Below are 21,597 nucleotides of genomic sequence, written 5' to 3'. Positions count from 1 at the left end.
TTTATTCTTTGGAAGTGTTGAACAAACGCAATCCTTTGGCGGGTTGATAGTTCACTCAAATGCCTTCTTTGCAAGTTTTAGAGGTTGCTTCATTAAGCCTGACAAGGTGTTGTGAAAGCCTCAATATCTTCAGAGCGAAGATTACAGAAAGGTTTTCACAAGTAAAATAGCTGCCTCTAGCTTTCTGTATGACAGGTGAAGAGAACAAGTATTGATAAGACATAAACCTACAGGGTAAATGTTTTAAAGATTAAGAATTCTTGAAATGCCATAGTCTTTAGTCATTCTTATTTTATTGCAATATCAGTACCCCTTTTTTAGAGGGTTAATGAGCCATAATTATAACCTTAACTAATGATTAATAAATCACCAGCTAATGTTTTTAGATTAGTCATACGCCATTAATATAAACTTAAGACTGTATGTACTGCATCTCCAAATGTGTACTATTTTAAATGTCACTAATGGATAAACAGCTAGCCAAGCTTTATGCCTTATTATTAAAATAAATTCCCAATTAAAAGTGATAAACGTGAGAAATTCAACATACATAATCAGGTAAATATCATTCCTTACAATAGCAAGGAATGTATTGTAACAAATGAACATAGCTCAGATAGAACAAACACCAATAGATTAAAGCCAGAAGTTGTTTCTGAATGTTCATACCCAATATATAAAGTGCTATAAATGTGTATTAATATTACTAAAGTAATTGATTACACTGACTGTATAAACCCTTTCTAAAGGGTGCCTCACTTTACTTTGACTTATTTCGATGCATAACATTTCTTCTATCAGTAAAATGACTTTGTGAACCGAAGTAGAAATCATTAGATCTTGTATTTAATACCTCATGTTCACAATGTCTCTGGTTTGATTCCAGGATCTGTGTTGCATGTCAAACTTCTCTCTTTCTGAAGAGTTCACTCTCCATTAAAGGCAACATGTCAAAAAAGGGCATCTGTGAATCAGAAAATAAAGACAGAGATTGTAGTACTGGCACTGCATTGTTTTTCATTTAATATTCCTTTTCCAGGGAATCTGGAATGTTCAAAAATGAACCAAAACAACTTCAGTAGAAAAAATATTAATCTTAAATCTTAAAAAGTGAACTCTGAAATAAATAACCCAAATAAATGAACAAATCCAAAATATAGACAAAGTACATATCAAGTAAGTTTCCCAGCAGGTATGGAGTCTTTAGTTTATGCATTTAAATAAAAGTGTGTTTGATGGTAAAGTGTGTGTAAACCTAAATGAATCAATGTATGTGTATATAGTTGTACACTGTTTGTACTACAGATCATTCAATAAAACAAGTGTGTGTGTTTAATGCATCAGTGCGTTTCTGGCAGCGGTCACAGTGTTCTTCATCAGCATGGCGACGGTCATCGGACCCACGCCTCCGGGAACAGGTGTGATGAAGGCTGCCTTCTCCTTCACTCCTGCAAGGCAAACCAAATGAGTTACTTCCAAGAACCAGAGCTAAGATTAACAGGTAAATATATGTTTAACAACGTATTCAACATTGCTTACAGTAAACCTAACAATACTATTTTTATCTATCACCAGAAGCCTGTGAGGTCATTTCAATTAGCAGTACTGTGGGGAGCCTGGATATTATCAGAGGCACAACAAATGAAACAAATAGAGCGAAAATTCAAAATAATAGAAATGGTTGCCAACGTATGATATCGGTCTTAATTGTTATAAAAAACAGTTTGCTAAACAATTTGGCTTTCTGTCCCCATATGAACAAAACTGATACCAAATTATGTAAAGGTAGCAGCTTTAGTCACCATTTTCTGAAGAAATTCAACTTAACGTTTGGATCGCTTACCCTCAAAGTCCACGTCACCAACGAGCCGGAGTTTCCCCGTTTTTGGGTCCAGAACGCGGTTTATGCCCACGTCAATGACAGCGGCGCCCTCTTTCACCATATCTGCTGTGATCAGCCTGGGAACACCTGGACACACAGCGACCAACGGGGGGGTTAACAGTTACCAGACACAAGGTGACTTAACTAGATGTTCCAAAGAAAAATGATGTTAATCGCAACATTACATTGCAATGAGAACGTCAGCTAGTGCAACCCATGGACACATCATGCCTCTCTGCGCTACCCTTACTCATTACCCTACCTTACCCTCATTCCTCCCCCCTCTCTGTGCATTGAACATTCCTGGAGATGGGTTTTGTGGTAATCTATTTGAACACAAATCATTTGATATGCAGTTTGTAAGCAAAGTATCATTCAAAATCATTTAGATCTTGAGAGAAGATTTCAGCCCCCCTTCAAGACAAGGACCCACCCTCCTCACCTGACATTCCTATACAAATGTAAATAACCGATGTTGGGACAGAGATACAAGCTGTGCCAGTTTATTAAACAGCAAGTGGATTCCTTTCTGCTGTCATCTCCTTTTAATCACAGGCTCTTTGGGACAAATTACTACTTTATCTTGGACCTGAAAGTCAGCACAGCAGAATAAGACGATACCTCAGCTGGCTGTCTAAGAGGAAGGAAATAATTAAACCTTATGTATTTATTTTGGTCACTTTCAAGTTGGCTGCCAGACAGACTGTAATTATAGCTCTTCTGCAATAGAATCATGTCTGAGTCAAATAACAATTAAGTACCAAATGTGAGAATACTCATACTGTATTTAGCATGCGGACATCGCTGGAGCTTATTGACACGTTAATGTAAACCACACCCCGAGTATAATGTCCAATTAAAATAATTAAATCCCAAACGCTCAGTCGATTATCAACAATATAAAGTGCATATGAATTTCCCAGTGACATAAAAACAGGTGTCGACAGATATGCTGCAGTTCACTTAATCATACAGTGCAGCGTAAATGCAGTCCCTTTTTTCCAAAGGTCCACCCTGACAGTTGGATGAAAAGAAAAGAAATTGCCCTTCCCCGAGAGCTGCTTTTAGTCATCAGGAAACATCCTATTCATTACAAAGGAAGTGCCACACAGCCCCCCCCAAGGCATACACAGTCACTTAACAGTCTTTCAACAGAAACTCCTGCCCTGCACAGATTGATTGTCTCACATTCTAGCTGCGACCCACACACACAATTGTTAAACAGTTAAATATACAGAAACTCCAGTGTTGATTATTATGATTTTCACACACACATATAATTGCCTGTATGGCAATTCCAACATGTTGAAACCTCTTTTGACACATGTAAAGTTCCCAACCAGACACATTTGAGAGTGTGCAACAACACCCTGCTTTCATTCATATTTTGTTAAACTTGGATTACCCACATCAAAGGCAACGAGAGGGAAAACAACATGAGTAGTTTCACTTATTAGTAACTCACCAAGGTATTTGAAAGTGAAACAGAGATAAAGTTATTACTCAGACAAATTTGATTTTGCATGATATAATTCATCCATAACCGAATGTCTGTTCTGTAGTGCTGCTTACAATACAAAGGACATGTATAATGGACATGTAAACATCAGAGGTAATCGTTTTGGTCAAAAATACAAGATCAAAAATCGTTGGACAATTCAAATGCGTCTTCACTTTTGGTCCGAATAGCCTATTACACATTTGCATCTTTGATATGAAAGATTGTAAGTCAATATTAAATGACAAATGATTGTGAGTTGCGTGATCTTGTGCCATTGATCAACTTGAAATACTTATATCCATATTAGATGTTTAACTTCAGTTGTTAATCTGTAAATGATTAGGAATGTGTGTTAAAGGTGTCATTACAGGGTGTCTGGGCTGTAGTTATACCTGCAGCTGCTATTATGATGTCAGCCAGGCAGGTGAGCTCCTTCAGCTGCTCCCTGGGTGTACATCTGTGGGCGATGGTAACCGTGGCATCACCTGAGAAGAAACACACATTTTTGCCCAATTAAATGACATATTGAGTGCTCAGAGCAGTGACATATTATATTTAAAACGTATCTCTTTTTGTGAAGGGTTTTCTTCAGGAACGTTTTGCTTATTAAAGAAACAGTCTCTCAGAAATCTGTGGACGTGACAGTTATCCTGACTAACAATGACATGTTTTTATGGGTTTCCTGAGGTGTGCCTACAGTCAAATCTGCTAACGTCAGAAAAACATATATCACATATGTTCCTGAAGGTTTATCAATATTTCGTAAACCTCACAAGCTTTATTATTTCATTTTAGGTAACATTTAAACATTAAAGAACCTGTTGATGAGTATTTCAGACGCACTACATTTAACCTGAACATATTATGATGAAGACATCTTGGTGATTTGCAGCTACTGCATTTTTACTTTTGTCAGTTTTCACAATTAAGGGAGAAAAAATGAATACAAATATATAATTGTTTTTAATAGTTGTATGCATAACTTGATCGATGCCACTGCACATTCACAGAAGCATGCTACAGTATGATGGAAAATAGTCATAGTGTTTACAAGCTTGAAAAGTAAAAGCAACAGTATTTTATATATGTTTTGGCCAGAGGTGGGAGAAGTACTCATCTTGTACTTGAGTAAAAGTAGAAGTACCAGAGTGTAGGAATATTCTGTTACAAGTCAAAGTCCTGCAATCAAAATGTTACTCAAGTAAAAGCAGAAAAGTATAAGCATACAAATATACTTAAAGTACCAAAAGTAAAAGTACTCATTCTGCAGATTGGTCCATTTCAGAATCATATATATTATATGTTTTGATTATATTTATTGATCATTAAAGTGTTATCACAGCTGGTAAAGCTGCAGCTAGTTTTAATCACTTTGTATGCTGCAGGGTAGATTGTAAATGTACTCCAGGTTTCACTAAAGTCTGATTTAAGTGAATAATATTTCACATCATTAATCCAAATCTGCAAAGTAACTAAAGGTACAAAATAAATGTAGTAGAGTAAAAGTACACTATTTACCTCTGAATTGTAGTGGAGTAGAAGTACAAAATAGCATATATTTGAAATACTCAAGTAGAGTACAAACATCTTAAGTACTTAAGTACAATTTTGAGTAAATGTACTTAGTTACTTCCCACCTCTGATTATGGCTCAGTAGCACAGGATAATACAAAGATTATTGAAATAGTGTGTACATACTTTATTTAATTTACACAAATGATCGTAGTATGTTTATTATATTAGTATTGGGGTATATGACACATAGTCAGAAATTACACAATGAGGAAAGTCAAAATGACGAAAGTAATCCTTATCACAATCTTAAATATGTGAGGACATCCTGCGTAGTCACAACTGAACTGTGACCAGGAGAAGGTGTGGGGCAGGACGCAGAGGATCGCTCAGAGAGGGCTTCGAGGAAGATAAGAATGAGAGGCAAGTCACAGCACATCAAACCTGCAGGACACATACCTTATGTGATGCGTGTGTGGGCGTGTGTGTCTGTGTGGGTAAGCAAGAGAGTGAAAGAAAACAAAAGGGAACTGTCCCCTAAATGTCAAAGCACTAAACCTGAGACTCTGTAATTGCGTCATCGTGTGATGCCGCACATTTAGTTAGCCTCGTCTTTCTAGGAATAGAAGGTTCAAAGGGACGCTGGAAACGTACTGTGTAAAAGCTTTAAAGAATACAAATGCAAATGTGTTTAAAAGCTCAATAGGAACTCTTTTATGCAAGAGTTCCCTTTAATTCTTAATAAATCTGATTGATTATACAGTTCGACCACAGATAAGATAATAACATGTTTAATTCAAATGCTTTTTCACTACTTCCATGTTTCCTGTTCCTCTTTACTATTTAAAACTCAACAAAGGGAAATACAAATGAGGATAGCGTCATGTATCAGAAGCATTACATACCCCAGCTGGTTGAGATCAGCATGGTCTAAGATCTTACACTTTCACCAGCTAAGCTACCTAAATGAATGACTGGGCCCTCAAAGTGATGGACAGCGGGGACTGCAGCTTTGTTTCTGCACGTCTAATGACCTTTATGTCTGATAAATATATCTTCAGAACTGTTACAGGATGCATGTTTCTTAGTTAACATTAAGCTGTATTTGGCTCTTTTCTGCTGTAACAAATGTAAATGTCCCCTCTGTGGGACGAATAAAGGTATTCTGATTCTGAAAGGTGCGGTGTGCAAAGATTGCTTTTAGGGGGCCCACTCCTTTGATTTATAAGACAACGCCAGGTAAGACAACTTCAATCAATCTTCCCTGACATCTGTAAAGGGCAGTTATTACACATAATGTTACACATTGTGTTTGAATGTTATTTGAGTTATTTACACCTTTGTGTTGATTTGAGCGATAATACTGCTACACTTTGACAGCTCAAACAGATGTTGCTTCATCTAAAAAGCAAATTGAATGCAATACATTTCCAAATCCTCTCCGTCCTTCCCACACCCTTATAAGGACACTTTATCCGTCTGCCAAAAGTCTCGCCCTGTGAGTACTCTTACTTCACCTGGATCTTTCCTGTTTGAACTCCTCCAGCAGGATGTGCCTCAGTATTTATTGTTTGATTAAATAAAATCCACTTTTTGTCGGTCACTTCCTGATGACAACAGCGTCAAATATCTTTCAGGGAAAGCCAACATGGTGCAATATAATATGCATACAAAGAGAAGCACTCAAATCATTTTACAATGCATTGATGACTCGCATGCAGACAAAGATAAAAACACACAGACACACTCATACACACACTTACCCCCGGGGCGTTCATGCTTGCGATCAGTGTGCAGCAGCATTGCGATAGGCATTCCAACATTTTTGGAGCGACCCGCAACCAGCACATTCTTCCCCACTGTCTCAATACCTGCAGAAACACATTTTTCAGGAAAGTGAATTTTTGATAATGAATTAGGATTGATTCAGTCATTTGAAATAAAGGTAACCTTAAGTGTGCAAGAGGCAAAAAAAAATTATTGGCACAAAATACTGAAATTCAATAAAAACATCCAGGGAGCCCGGGGCGGCAATTCACCTTTACTGATCAAACAGGCGTGCGGGGGGGGGCGATTGTTTCGCCCTGGCACCACAAAGTCGCGTCAGTAACAATTACTACATCTATTGTCAGCCGACACCAGAGTTATTCACATGATTGATAGAGGGAGGACAGGTATGCATGTAATAGACGGTATTTCAGTTGGTTCATAAAAGGCTATACTGAATATATGAATGTTGTCCAGTCGTGTCGTCAGTTGACAAACACACAGCTAAAGAAAAAAAGGAATTGATGGAAGTAGGAATGAAATTGTATTATTTTATGTAGATTTTCAGTTTATGTGTTCTCTTTCTAGAATGTATCCCAACTTCCCCATCAATATGCATAAGGGCCCTTTCTCTTTGGTCTACATAAGATTGCTTAAAGATGATCGAATTCCATAAGAAGATTCATACACATACATTATTTGTTTCTACATGCTATCTCAACATTCTTTCCGGCCCAAAAGCCAAGTGTGTCTATGAAGCGCAGAGAGCGAAAAAATAACCCTTCACCTTCTCATCCTCAATACATGTTTTAAGGGGCAGCAGAAAAAGCATTCTTTAACCCTGTCTGGTATGGGAATTGCAAAAATCCCTGATAGCTGGTAGAGAAAACTGCCTTCAGGGTCTCTGTCACCTACAAACATGGCACTTATCATCAATCATCATACACACTGCATAAAATAAACAGTCAAACATCGCCAAGGACCCTCCACATGCTCTCACATACTCTGGCTTTCTAAACTTTTACTGACAGACTATAAAACTCAGCAGTCAGGCCTCTCAGCCACAACAGTAACCTAAACTTTACAAATCACCTTTTAAATGAAGGTTTAGCTCTGCTCTGCTTATAATTGATCAACAACCCTCTAGTTAGTTTGGTAAAGCAACATAGGAATACTGTAGCCAATGGCAGCCAATGTTATCATACTGAAATGTTCTTTGTATTTCAAAGTAGTCAGACTCGAAATCCTCATGTAGAATGAAAATGTCCTCACTGATAAACTGTTGACTTCGTGTCAGTTTACAAATATTCAATTAAACCAGCTTGTTGTTTGAAGGGTGATGGGCTTATTTCAAGTTATCAAGTGCATTTACCAATGGACAGATTTGAAGTGCAGGTGGGGAAAATGATTGTTGGTCGCCATCTAGTGGGATGTGAAAGCACAGGATGATGTATTCGCACCTCTCTTTTCCTCCAGAGTTTACTTTATAGTTGGAATGAATCAAACATGTGCTAAGGTTTGATTAGCAGAATATGAATAAGATTCAAATAAAACCAATAGGGCTAACAATGCAAGAAGCTCTTTGGGAGGAAAGTCATTTTACTATAAATGTTGCTTCATTATCATAGTTTAATGATTGAGACATAAGAAAAAAAGGTTGAACTAAATGCAACCTTGCTGTTGAACTTTATTAAACTTACATGTATTTAGATCATTATTGCTCACTACAGGATTTGTTGTTTGCAGCAAAGTAAAAAAAGACAAACACAAAAACACAATTGAAAGCACTACACATAAAAGCATTACAAATAAAGTTGGAGAATGAGTAATGGAGCTGAAGAGGTTTTAGTGGTTTACCTGCTCTTTTGATAATCTCCCACACGGCTGCAGGTGTTGCAGGCACCATGGATCTCTGGTCCAGACACAGCTTACCAATATTCACAATATGGAAGCCATCCACATCCTTCTCTGGAGCGATGGCATTACAAACTGCTCGCTCATTGATGTGCTCTAGAGGGGGGAAGGACGAGAGATTTGTAATTATTTATTTTATTGGGACTATGTGCTTTTTGGGGGAAATATTCAGATTCATCACAGCCCAAAAAGCAAAGGTCCAAATAATGGAACTAATGATGGCTGAATCCACACAGGTTCGCTGTCTCATCCATGCTAACTCACTGTCACTCTTACTCGAACAGCGCCAACTCTAGTGTAAAGATTAATAACGTCAACCTGTCAGTTGTTAGAAAGGCCTATCAGGGTCAAGTAAGGTCATTCAAAGGCAAGCAACTCTCCTAATTAACATCATCATTATTGTCAAGGCAAGTGGGAGAAAAAAAACCTATATTTTTTTTACAATGGAAATGTATTTATTTAACTAAAGCCATCGAAGTCTATTTGCATGTAACTTCCACATGTGTCTAAAAGGAAATAACCATACAGACACAATCACTGCAAATTGGACTGTACAGACTTATCGGTTTAACTTTGATGTCAGGCAGCTGTGGGGCCTGTGTTTACCGGGAAGTGGCAGCTGCACCAACAGGCCGCTGACCCTCCAGTCCCGGTTCATCTTGTCAATCAGCTCCAGCAACTCCTCCTGGGACACCGAGCTGGGCCGCACCACGGTGTCACTGGAAATACCTGGAGAGCACCAACACATTACACACACTCCGTGGCTGTGGTCAAAAAGTCAAAAATGTACTGTTACTTAACCTAGTTGGATTATGTCATGAGGTCATGGAGAGATTCATAGGGAATTAGGAGAAATAAACCGCTGTGTTAAGACAATCTGAATGCACTATGCGACAGAATTGTATTTATGATGCATACAACATTTTAAAATTGACTATTTTATCTAGTAAGGATTCCTGTCCAAGAGAGAAATTAAACCTCTAAAGAATAATTAATTTCATTGTATCAATAGTTTATAGGACATCAGTGACAGTGGAATGGTAAGTTGTTCCTGCAAGGATTTGTGGGGCAGCATTATCTCTTTTCCTTTGGTAAGGGATGGTTTAATGTACCCTATGCTAAAGGAGATAAGAAAAGAGCATTAAAGCACTTTTCCTTTGGCTGCCACTAAGGAACTTGCAGATCTTTTCACACAGCTAAAACAGCAGCCCATGTTCAAAGATTGCAGTTGTGTGACTTTACACATTACAATGATTTTGCTTTTGAAAAGTGTTTATCCATGTGTAGCTATATGTTCATGCATGCCTATGAAATGTGATGTGCAATATGTAATGTTCCTTGACCTGCATGATACACATTATGCATAAAGTGTTCAGGAATACATGCAATGCTCATACCCAGGATACTGGCTGCCCGGGTCTTGTTCTTAACATATGTACGACTGGCGGGGTCGTCTCCCACCAACACCACTCCTAGATGGGGTCTCATGTTGCCCTGAGCGACCAGCTCTTCCACATCACGCTGGATTTCTCTGTGGAGCTGACGGGCCAACTCCGTCCCCGAAATCACCACAGCAGCATGCCTGGGAGGAACATCATAAAAACATGAATTAATGAGCAGCCTTTAACACATCACAGGACATCTATAATATTATTCCTTATGAAGCTGTTACATTTTGTCAATTAATCAGTAAGTCAGAGTATTATACATTTCATCAGCAAGACTTCTGATGAACGATTAATCAAAGTTGTGGTCCTTAAAAGATGAATGCTATTGGCTCCTCAGACTTTTCATCTAGAACCACCATGAGTTTAATATGGTTTAAAGTAAATTAATTGGATGAATTCATTTGAACTTTATTTATTTCCTTCTAAGGATGCATTGCATCCCTAAATGTTTAACATTGGTTTATGAATGAATACATATAAACGTTCCAGTCAGTTGCAGGCTAGTATTACTTAGTACATTGTAAACGTTTATTTTCAGTTTTTTTCACCAGGCTAAGCTAATGAACATTTCAGAGCACTGCAGATAGAAACGTTTAATGTTATGCTTCTAATTTAGGCAAAACATGTAGGTAATTGTGGTTTTACAGGATTTAAAAAAGAAAAGAAAAACGGTTTGACCAACGGTAACAGTAAAGTAGGTAACCATAGTAACGATTTAACAAAACTGTTCTCTTATCATCTTACTATAGTTAACTTATGATTCTGTTTTTGGATTAATTATTGCAGATAAGAGACCTAAGTGTTAAGTCTAATTACTGCGGATACGTTGCAATGATTGATTCCCATTGACTGCAGTAAACCGTCCTCCAGCACCACACATGATGCTTAGCGGTGTTACGTTAAGCTAACCACATCCAGGAAAGCAGCGTTATGTTGGCTATACCTGACACATTTAGTGGCATATTTGGTTTGATTCAGACCTGGATTTGCTCCCCCAGTTTAAGTACATTAAGCCTGCCCTCTCTACCGTGAAAGGTGAAACTTGCTGTCAATCACCATCCTCCGACATGTGACCGGTACACACGCCTTCACCGGTGCTGAAACATAGCTCATCCCTCCGCAAGGTAATTAAATGATACAAAAACAGCGGTGTTTTAAACTGAGTGACGTTTACCTCGTTGCAGAGTGCTGAAGATGTCTCCTTTGACTCTCACATTTTCTGTGCATCCGCAGTTTGGCCCTGCAGCAGTTATGTTGTAACGTTAACGGGCTACAAATCCTGAAGGAGGAGCGTAGCGGTGAAACAGAGGCCGCCATGTTTGTGTGTGTATCGTGGAGCGTGTGTACGTAGCGCGTGTGTGCATGCGTGCGCGAGAGGGAGAAGGGGGGGCAGGGCAGTATGTGGACTGTATACTATAGCTCAGTGGTTCTCAAATGGGGGTACGCGGACCCCTAGGGGTACGTTGGAGTACTGCAGGGGGTACGTGAGATTTATTTTATGTTAATGAAAAAATATATATATCAGATAATATATACCAATTTTAGGAAAAGTAACGAAGTTTGAGCAGTGTGGGTTTTATATTAATAGAGTTACACATATTTCAAAACACGAAGTGTAATAACTGCAGTTGCCTCCCTGTGAGAATGACAGAAGATGAAGATCCTCAGTGAAGCACAAGCCCATGTTTCTCACTAAATTGCAAGTACAACTTATTAAAAAGATCAGTTCAATGCAACTAATGTCGTCTTAGTGTTATTGCATGATATTAAAATTGGTTTGCCATGAATTTAGTGATGGATTGTAAACATTTGAAATGTAGCATTTAAGTGTTTCTCAGTTACAATGTTGTTGTTTTAATAAATCAGACACTGATGGTGCAAGGCTGTACTGTACCTCTTTATAGAGGCTTTTTTCCCCTAACAAATCGTTTTTGCGCTGATCAGGGGGTACTTGGCTGAATTTGTTTTTCAAAGGGGGTACATGATTGAAAAAAGTTTGAGAATCACTGCGCATAGCTGATGACTGAATGAAGGCTGAGCGTGTACGTTGCTTTATGAGGAAGAGGGATTGTACCAATGAAAGAGTGTTTGTCAGTATAACAATGGAGTAGTTTGCCCCTTATTTGAGGTATACGAATATTGACATTCTTTCTGATATTCATACCACTGTCATCTAGGCCTATGCTTGCCATTCATCTTAAAGGTGGGGTAGGTAATTTTGGAGAAACCAGCTCGAGTGCGCTAGAATTAGAAAATACACAACCGGAAAAAATCTGCCACTTCCTTACAGAGCCCCTCCTTCAACACACACGAACGCGCACATAACCAATGAGGGCACGATATAAGTTTGTGCACAGATGGAAGGCTGACAGGCAGGTAGGCCATCCAGTTATTTTAGCCGGGCCGGCGAAAATGATTGGTCGTGCTTTTTACAGCGCTACGGCTTCCACAGATGAAATTTGTGTATGTATTTATTGTCAGAGCATTTAATATTTTCATTGCTATCGGGATGTTAAGAGCATTCCATGGAATATAACAAAAAGTGTTTCTGAAATAAATTACATACCCCACCTTTAATTTCACATGAACACAGGAAAACTAAAGGCATCTAAAGGTGACAAAATCCATCGAACAGCATCCCTAGAGCTTATCTAACACATATCCATTGCAATTTAATTGTGGTATGTTTTTAGAAAGGATAATTTATTATCATTATGCAACACAGGATTGCACAACAATACGCTAGTATTAATTCATTAGGCCACACTTGAAAAACATCACAAAACAGAAAAACAAAAACAGCTGTGCTTTCCTGAAGTGCATGGTGGAATTTGCAACATGGACGAAGGTAAGTAAACAAAAACAATAGTAAATTCTGTTTGCAGATAATCTCTTTATACCAGAGTCCTGCATCCTGTCTGGCAAGTTGTGAATGACATTTAGTCTATGACTTCTTTCTGATTTGGTTTCCAGATTCATAGCCTCATAGCCATTGAAATATTACAGTAGAGTAGTAACCAAAAATAAAAAGCAGTCAGGGTCACACATCCTCTTTGCCACAAGAGGGCAGCAGATATTTGGGGCCTTAACTTAATGTGTAAGGTCCATCCTAAAATGTATCATTTCTGAAATTCAAGTAAAAATAAGCATCAAGTAGGTTGTAGCTATGAAGAATAAAAAGGCTATTATTATATCTTATAACTTGCTGGTTTAACCAACACAAAAATAGGGACATGGTAGACAATAAGGGCAAGAAGACATGTCACTTGCACACACCTTTCTGCTACAAGTTACATTCACATATAACTATGAGAAAGGTGCTTGCTGGGTGCACAAAGCCCATGAATTTGACCCTTGGGACTGGAATTTATATCTAACATACTTCATGTCATTGTTTAGTTTTTTTAAATCTTTATTAAGACCACAATCTTATCCCTATCCTGAAAAACAAGTGTTAGTTGTAAATAAACACTATAATAGTGAGGTAAACTACAGGGATGTGGTTTTGGTACACTTCACATACACATATTACCAAAAAACATATATGTCTACACAAAATATTTGATCACATGACATTCAGTGTTACATGATATGTGAAGGCAAATGCCCGTAAAAACTGCCTCTTATGTGATATATACGCTGCTGTATATTGGTGGCTGTGTGAGCTCACAAACTAACATGAACCAGATTTATTTACAGTCACCAGTGTAAGGGAGATATGTACGAAAAGTAACACTATGGTAAGGACTAAACCCTCTAGCTCACAGTACAGTGGGTTATGTAAATGGGTCCAGCATATTGATGGTAAAATGTTAAAGAACAGAGTATCTGTAAAAGGCATTAAGGCCTGCGAAAAGAAGAAAACGTATAACTTTTTTCATACTTAAAATTCAGATTTAACAAAGCATTCAAAGGTTCGAACAAAAAAACATCATCATCATTGACATTAAAGCAAGTTGTTGATTGGAGGAAGCCATAAAGATTATCGTACAAATGGCACTGTTAGAATAAAAGTTTGTTTGAGTGGTGGGAGTGTATTTGGAAAATGTGGTAAACACTGCACCCAGCAGGCTTGCCCGTACACAAGACTTATACAGAATGTTCTCATTATCCCTTGTGACAAAAGCTAAGCTGCAGTTTACTTAATTGATGGCTTTTACATACTGTTTGCCAATACATGGGTTGATTGCGTAAAGTACATCAAATGCTCCTGAAAACGTAGTAACATGCATGCAAATTGCTGCAAAACATCAGTGGATGTACAATTTTCCGATCTAATTGTTGTTTATTATAGCAACACAGACTGTACAATAATTATTACAGGAGTAGCCAGACCTCCTGTAATGGTCTGAGCAGCACGGTCTGAGAAGACTCCAGGAAAGCAAGAACAAAGAGCATCAATTTCCTGTAACTGTGATGAAACTGTGATATTTGTTGTGTGACTGTTAAAAAGAAGACAGTACATCTGAGGTACAAGATGTTGACAAGTGGGTTAACATGTGCTGCTGTCAAAAGCTTCCTAACTCAGTTGCTACAACTGAATGAAGTAAATAAATTGAATGTTCTGTTTTAACTTGGATTATTGAATCTTAAAAAAAATGGAAACTTCGGTGAGAAGACGACATACAGTATATGACATAAGAATCAGCCATTGAGATGATCCTTGGTAGTGTCTGTATAAAGTTAACAAGTATAACCTTGATCTTAAAAATATAAAAACATAAATTAATATGTTAATAATATGTATATATAACGTAAATACTATTGTGCCACTCAATGGTATAACAGATTCTTTCTCTCCCTATACCCTCGTCTATAAATGTATATCATTTTAAAATAGGCCTTGCTGTGTAATGAGTACTTTTACTTTTGGTAGGTTAGGCTATATTTTGATGCTGATACACATTTATATTTATCTAAGTATATTTTCAAATGCAGGACTTGTACTTTGGCTGTGTACTTCTGCACCAAAGTATTGCTACTTTTACCTAAGTGCTCTGATGAATGTCTGTTTGATGAAAAATTCAAATAAACACTGCATAGATTATGTGTGAATATCTCTTAGTTTACTTTTACAAATATCTGAATACTTCTTTACTTCTGGTGATGCTTCATCTGAGGTTGGAAAACTTTAATACACTATACCCAATTAAAAAATGCAATAAAGTAACGCAATCATTTCTGGACTGCTATGGGAATTGAAATGAGCAATATGCCTGTAATTGATGACATTGTTGTACAATTATTGAAAATATTTCCCGTCATTGTCAAGATTAGTATGACTCACCCATGATGTTTTTGTGTTTTGTGTTAGGATGGGCTAGATGGAATGGGAACTCGAGGCTATGAAAATATTTCTAAATGTTTGTAAACCCAATAAATCATGAATACATATTCCTATGTTATTCTGACTGGGGGTGAGAATTAAAAAGTCATGAGATTTTCACAAGATTATGATGAAGACTTACTGGATTTGGGAGTGTATGTAGAGATTGGCCAACAGGCTAAATACTTTTGGTTTTTGTTTTGCAATATGTTAAGGCTGTGAAGTGTAAATGGCTGTGTGAGGTCCACTGTGGAATAATAAGGCAGGGAGAGCTAGACGTGGGTGACAGTCAGTTGTTCCACCCAAACACTGGCTGAAAGGAGCAAGTCATTTCTCTACAAGCATTTACACAACTGAAAAGGGAAATTATTTCTCAGACCACAAACAGTGCTCCTACATAGTTATACATTTTCAAAAAGTAGCCTATTTTTGAATTTAAACTGTTAGGAACAAATATTCCCATCGACCGAGTGATCACAATGTTCACACGAAAACCGCATTTACCTCCGAGGCATAGAGCAATTACAAGGTCAGGGGAGATAACCGAGTTTTTCCACCACAAAGACTTGCGAAGACGAGATGGATTCCTTCATGGGCACGTCTCAACCATAACAAAAATCCACACTAAAAACAGCTGGGGAGGAAACAGCTCAATGTGTTTTCTTTTAACGAGATGTGAAGGTATACTCAGTTACTGTGCTATGTTTCTTGTTGTCATGTGTGTTTGGAGGAAATGCATTAATATATATTTATTTTATTTATAAATTAGATTAAATACAATGTGAGAATTATTATAATAAGTGCATTCAATCATATCTTCTTAAACCATTAATCTATACATAATTAGATTGAAGTAGAATGATCATTTTCTTTGATTGTATTTATTTCCAATTTCCACACTTAGTCTTAATTATGCAATAATTCTCAAATCACATTAATGGTATTTAGTGTGTTTTCCTCTCCCCCTATGGTGTCACCCTGCCCTCAACAGATTGACCACACACACACACACACTCTCTCTCTCTATCCCCTCCTTCATCCCATAGCTGTCATCCAGAGCACTGTTGAGACGACGGCTCAATCCCTAAACGCCCGGATGAGAGCAGCAGGCGAAATTCAGGGCAACATGGTCGCATGACTCGTCCGAGCCGAGGGCAACCATTCCGGGGGGACGGCTCCACTGCTGGAATCTTTGACATTTTCGACGCTACCCACGGAGAGCGCGGTTCTGGGAAAATACAGTCAGAGATAGAGGCGTGGAGGCGAAGAGGGACGGCACATTTCCCCCCCTTGCGGTGTCCTATTTCGTTGGTAAGTACATTTTGTCTGGCAAAAAAAGCGCTGCCCATGTGTCTTTTCCCTTCGACGGGGTTTCGAGCCTTTTTTTTGCCACTTTCCTCGCGCATTTCTTTGTGGTGAGACGGTGAGGGGCTGCATTTAACGGAGGAGGAACGGGCCTGGTAAGTGAGAACACAGCGTAAAATAGGAAATGACTGTGTATTTAAATAGGATGCAGCTCATAGCCACGCAGTCTGAACACTTGTACTCATGTAGCGTTGACTGGCAGCGTTGTAAATGTTGCATTTCAATTTGCATTTTGTGTTGGCGTGCTCGTGATATTGTTGCCACTGCTTGCACGCAACTACAACGAGTGAATGGAGCTGCTACACGTGTGTGACTCTACATCCGATATAGTATCACAATAGCAACACTACATATGTACTCTCGTGTGGTCTACACCGGTCTGCGCCGGTCTGCGCCAGTGCGGGAAACTGTAGAACAACGAGCACTTTGCTCAGAGCTTGGCTTTCAGCCTGCATCTAATCACTTCGCTGTTAATCACGCGAGTTTATTTCACTCAGTTGAGCTTTCCGTGCACCGAGCAGCCACTGTTTGACGACAAGGCGGGTCGACAACTGGGCATGCGCAATGTGCACTGCCACTACCGCCCCATTGCCCACAAAATAATCAAGAAGTTATAGAACTAGCCTATGCCAAACATCTCAGAAGTGCCTCGGGTCACTTCACTGAGTTTCGAGCTTTTGTTGTCACGTTATTTGTGTTCTAGTTGGATATTTAACCGTGGATGATCTTATTGTGTTAGTAGGCAGCCAGCCACAAAACGCACATGGATGCAAAACCTGATATGCACCTACAGATATGTATCTGGCTTGGTAAGCAAGACAATTATCTGGACAGAGAGTACAGTCTGTTCCTCCAACTGGTTGGGAACTTCTTTTTTAGTTTGACACCATGACAGAAAACTATTTTTCAACAAGAAAAAAAATACAAAACAGTAAAAAAAAATACCACTGTCAAAAAGGTTGTGAACATTTTACTGGGTCATGAAAATTCACTTAAAATTGAAATTCTAGATGTTTTCTCACTTTACAAGAACTATCCTGTTAAATGCTTTTCCTTTGATGACCCAGCAAAGACAACCAATATAACATATAATACAATATAACATGCATGCATGAAAGAAAGACATTTCATTTGTAAGGAAAACATGAAATGAAAAAGTACTGCATGCAAAAAAAGGCCTATTCTGGGTATTATTATACTGCATTAATGTTTAAGCAGCCTTTTACTGTTTTAGATGTTGGAAACAAATACAGCAATTCCCTCTACAAGAAGAAGCATAAAGCAGAATACAACAGAAATACATAAAATGTGTACAGTACCGATGTGTTTTAGCATGACTACATCAGTATTTGCTATAACTTGCATGATAGCTTGCACTTTGTTGTTACGTGTCCCTGTTATTCTGTTCACTCCCTTTTTATTTTCATCAATATGTCAAATGCAAGGTTCATATCATTTTGGTTATATTTTACAAACCCCGACACTAAACCTAAATCTTATCTTATGGCCTAATAGGCAGGGGAAGTCACGCAGCCAGAATGGAGTTTGTAAGTTAATGATTAATGTGCATATTACGATAAGAAAGAGTGCGGAAGAAGTGAAAGAATGCTGGGGTCTGCCACTCCTTCCTCACATGTTTTTCTCTCATAAAAGCTTTGCTGAGAACATGTAACATCACAGCAGGGCCTCGTAAACAAGAGGAACACTGATTGCTGTGTCTTGTCTAGCCATAAAGATTATTAAAAAAGATATGAACCCTTTCGTGATAAGATAGGCTAATGAATACTTTCCTGTTGTTACACACCTTATATGCTTGATGTGAACAAACAAGTGCACAGCCAGGGCTTCTGTTGACCAGCTCCAATGATTGGGACCATGACAACAGCCTCTCTCATTCTAAAAAAATATACCCATCTATCCATCAAAAAGTAATAATGCATGGCACTTAAAATGAATTAACAGCTGCTTAAACTCTTCACTTATGTTTATAACTTATATACACTTTTTGTAGTACTCTTAAAAAATGATTTGTTAAATGTTATTGCATACAATTTAAACTGCTGTTTAGCATTTTGAAGCAATCTGATGAAACATTTCCGTTTAACTTGTGTGGTGAATGCACAAAGTGTTGCTGCAGTGATGCTGTCTGCTTTGGCAGAGAGGAACAAACAATAATATCATTGTTGCCCTTCTTTGGAATAAGTCTTATTTTTTCTATCCCCACCTTGAGAATTAGGTGGTTTCTCATAAAAGTTGGGGGCACATTCAAGTTATATTTTGACTGTACTTTGACCTGAGGCCTGTACTATGAAGCCGGATTTTTGCTTAGCGAGCTAACTTCAGGGAAAACTCTGGGTTTCCGGTCCTACGATGCTGGTTCACTTCTTAGCGGGCTAGATCTCCATGGTAACTTATGCTGAACGGCTAGCCTGGTCCGGAGCAGGTTAGGTTCCAGGATAAGAGATCAACTCAGTGAAAGCACCGCCTGCTGACCAATCAGAGCTCAGTGTGCGGAGTTTAAAGCTATCAAGACATATTACAGGAGAAAGGAAATACAGTTTAAACTGCCGTTGCAGGAAAGACGGCCGGCAAAAATCACCGACTGTGTGAACGTGAAAATGAATAGAATATCACCTCCCATCTTCAGAGCAATCTGACTATTATAACATTAGCGTTAAGAAAGCTTACTTAAATATCTGCCACAACAAAAGTAACCGGATCAAAGTAACATTACGTACAGTCCGCGGCACTGTGAGTGCAGACGTCGATGTGTCCCATTATCATTCATATCATATCACATCATAATGTATCATATAGGTCTATTTCCTTATTTGAGTCAGCTTCTTGAGCCGTATCTGGCCTTGCAACACTTACAGTGTCACATACTGTATGCAGAAGTATTATTTTAAGCAACACATTAAGTTGACGAAACACTCGATTCAAATTTAATTAAAGTCAGATCCACTCGTGTCTTAGACGGGGCGGTGATATCATAAACCTGTTAATGTACGCATTCAAACACTTTTTCTTTTACCAGCTGTATTCACCTTGCAGGTGCAGCTATGTGGCTTTTATCCTGGATAAAGTGTTTAAGTCATGGATGTTTAAAGTTTAACTTCTTCATATTTGTCTAATATTATAGTTGACTTTTCATTCAGGAAGTACGACGCGCTGAGCTGTCAGTAGGCTTGTCCATGTTTTTGATTGGTCGAATGCTCCAAATACCACCCCTGTCATGTGAACGCGCACCTAACTAGATAGGGCAAAGCTGGCTTGAGTTAACGAGTTGATAACCAGCGTCGTAGGACCGCTTAGCGAGAGCGCGTTTGTTTTGGATTAGGTAAACCGGGTAGCTCAAACATATCCAGGTTATGTTGAACCGGCTTCGTCGTACAGGCCTCTGCTCTTTGTGAGGTTAATCCTTCTGGGGGAAAAAAACAATTGAGGCAGAGTGATTCACACTAAATGGGCAGTTCCTTGACGACAGGGTGCAGCCACAGCTTGGACCACACCGTCAACAGAGACTCTCTTTTATGCTCAACTATAAAGCCAAATGCTTCATAACACAGAGCAGTGCATATTTAACCTGCAGATAAGTCAGGCGGCTTTAACGTGTGTTTTGGAAGTTCTGTGTTGAAGCTGGTTGTCAGTGGAGGAAGGGAGGTATGTGTACATTGTGTAATGTTTTCATGTTCAACACTATCCTGCGAGAGCAGAGTCAGACCAGTTTTTAGCGAGGTGTGCCATGCTTTCTGAGTACATTGGCATTTTAGTTTCTATGAATTTTATACCATTTTAACTCCACCTTTTGTTCCAGGTCAATGTTAAATCACTTCAGGCCTCTTGCTCCGTGACAAGAATTTCGTCCATGAGTGTGCAGGTCACACCACATTACTTCACAGCCTGCTTCGCTCTGGTGTGCCTTTTGTCTATTTGACAAACGGTACGACAACATTGATCTATTGGGTTTCGTGAGTTGCAGATCGGAAGTTATATCTTTATAATCAGGGAAATCCTTGGTAAGAAATCCCACACAAAAAATGACAATGCATGCTCTTTCTGGATTCTGAAGTATTAGGATTTGCAGCATCTTACTTTCTTATCTTAAATTTATCTTGGATACATTTTCTGACATAGTTGGACACCAATGGCTATCTCTAAGACCAGTGCTGATGTCAGATGGACACACTTGGACATGGAGACTGTTTTTAATTCCCCCTGCTTGCACTGCAATGTCTTGTTTCTTATCATCTGATTTATCGGTCTAGCTCCAGCTTTGATCTGTTTGTCAGAAAAACAGATCTCTGTTTTGTTGACATTTTGAGGGATAGCCATAGGAACGGCAGTGTCGGGCAGTCCCTCACTAAGGTTCAAACGAAAATATCTCCCCAATTATCGGATGGATTAAGATGACATTTTGTACAGACTTGCATGATCCCCAGAGGATGAATCTTAATAACTTTGATGATCCCCTGACTTTTCCATTAGCAGACTTGTGTTTGGTCTCATGCCTACCTCAGACTGGCCTCTCAAGTTGAATACCGTGAATGCCTGTCCCAGTTGGTTCAAATGCCGTTCAGGGGACTGCTATATTTTATCCTGAAAAAGAGAGTGCTCCTAGTTAGATCTGCATTAGTTTTCCCATTGTTTTCCTACTCTAGCACCACTATCAAAACATTTGGGGTTTTGAGTGAAATATCTCTTATTGTCCCATTGTAGGAAAATAGTTTATTATCTAATACCTGCTAAACCAATGACATCCCTACCATCGTCAGTTGTAATTTGTGTTTATTACTTAAAGGCAAATATTAGCATGCTAACCTAAGACTTGTTAGCATTTACCTCATAGGATCATTATGCCTTCATACAATCTCACAGAGTT

General features: G+C 38.6%; 2 protein-coding genes across 6 annotated transcripts in view; one reads left to right on the top strand and one right to left on the bottom strand.

Annotated features, from left to right (window-relative positions):
* Positions 1-991: 991 nt before the first annotated feature.
* Positions 992-21,300, bottom strand: LOC117472467 (probable bifunctional methylenetetrahydrofolate dehydrogenase/cyclohydrolase 2). Of its 4 annotated transcripts, XR_004554934.1 has the most exons (9): positions 11,199-11,393; positions 9,974-10,158; positions 9,183-9,305; positions 8,520-8,672; positions 8,035-8,084; positions 6,659-6,766; positions 3,776-3,868; positions 1,844-1,969; positions 1,252-1,448 (listed from the first exon to the last, which is right to left on the bottom strand). XR_004554934.1 is itself a non-coding variant. In XM_034117666.1 (8 exons), exons 2-8 carry the CDS (start codon positions 10,062-10,064, stop codon positions 1,333-1,335), a joined length of 810 nt encoding a protein of 269 aa, XP_033973557.1. In that variant the 5' UTR covers positions 10,065-10,158; positions 21,231-21,300; the 3' UTR covers positions 992-1,332. The 4 variants fall into 4 exon arrangements, 3 of the variants coding, with proteins under 3 accessions (XP_033973557.1, XP_033973555.1, XP_033973556.1); XM_034117666.1 differs by lacking the exons at positions 8,035-8,084; positions 11,199-11,393 and adding an exon at positions 21,231-21,300 and having other exon boundaries at positions 992-1,448; XM_034117664.1 differs by lacking the exon at positions 8,035-8,084 and having other exon boundaries at positions 992-1,448.
* slc20a2 (solute carrier family 20 member 2) overlaps positions 16,389-21,597 on the top strand; it is a 56,389-nt gene continuing 51,180 nt past the window's right edge. The window contains exon 1 of one of the 2 annotated variants that reach the window (XM_034117659.1): positions 16,389-16,661. The gene's annotated coding sequence lies outside the window, so the exon portion shown is untranslated. The other variant, XM_034117660.1, reaches the window with a different exon arrangement.

The sequence above is a fragment of the Trematomus bernacchii genome, unplaced genomic scaffold (assembly GCF_902827165.1).
Source record: "Trematomus bernacchii unplaced genomic scaffold, fTreBer1.1, whole genome shotgun sequence".
Classification (NCBI taxonomy): Eukaryota; Metazoa; Chordata; class Actinopteri; order Perciformes; family Nototheniidae; genus Trematomus; species Trematomus bernacchii.
The sequence above is the reverse complement of the archived record's forward strand: the minus strand, read 5'-3'. Positions and strand labels throughout refer to the sequence as shown.

Coding starts and splice junctions, on each gene's coding strand:
- LOC117472467 (XM_034117664.1), bottom strand. CDS start 11,341: ATGGCGGCCTCTGTTTCACCGCTACGCTCCTCCTTCAGGATTTGTAGC. Junction 9,306..9,973: donor CCGGGCAGCCAGTATCCTGG/GTATGAGCATTG, acceptor GGTGCTCTCCAG/GTATTTCCAGTGACACCGTG. Junction 8,673..9,182: donor GGTGCAGCTGCCACTTCCCG/GTAAACACAGGC, acceptor TCCCCCCTCTAG/AGCACATCAATGAGCGAGCA.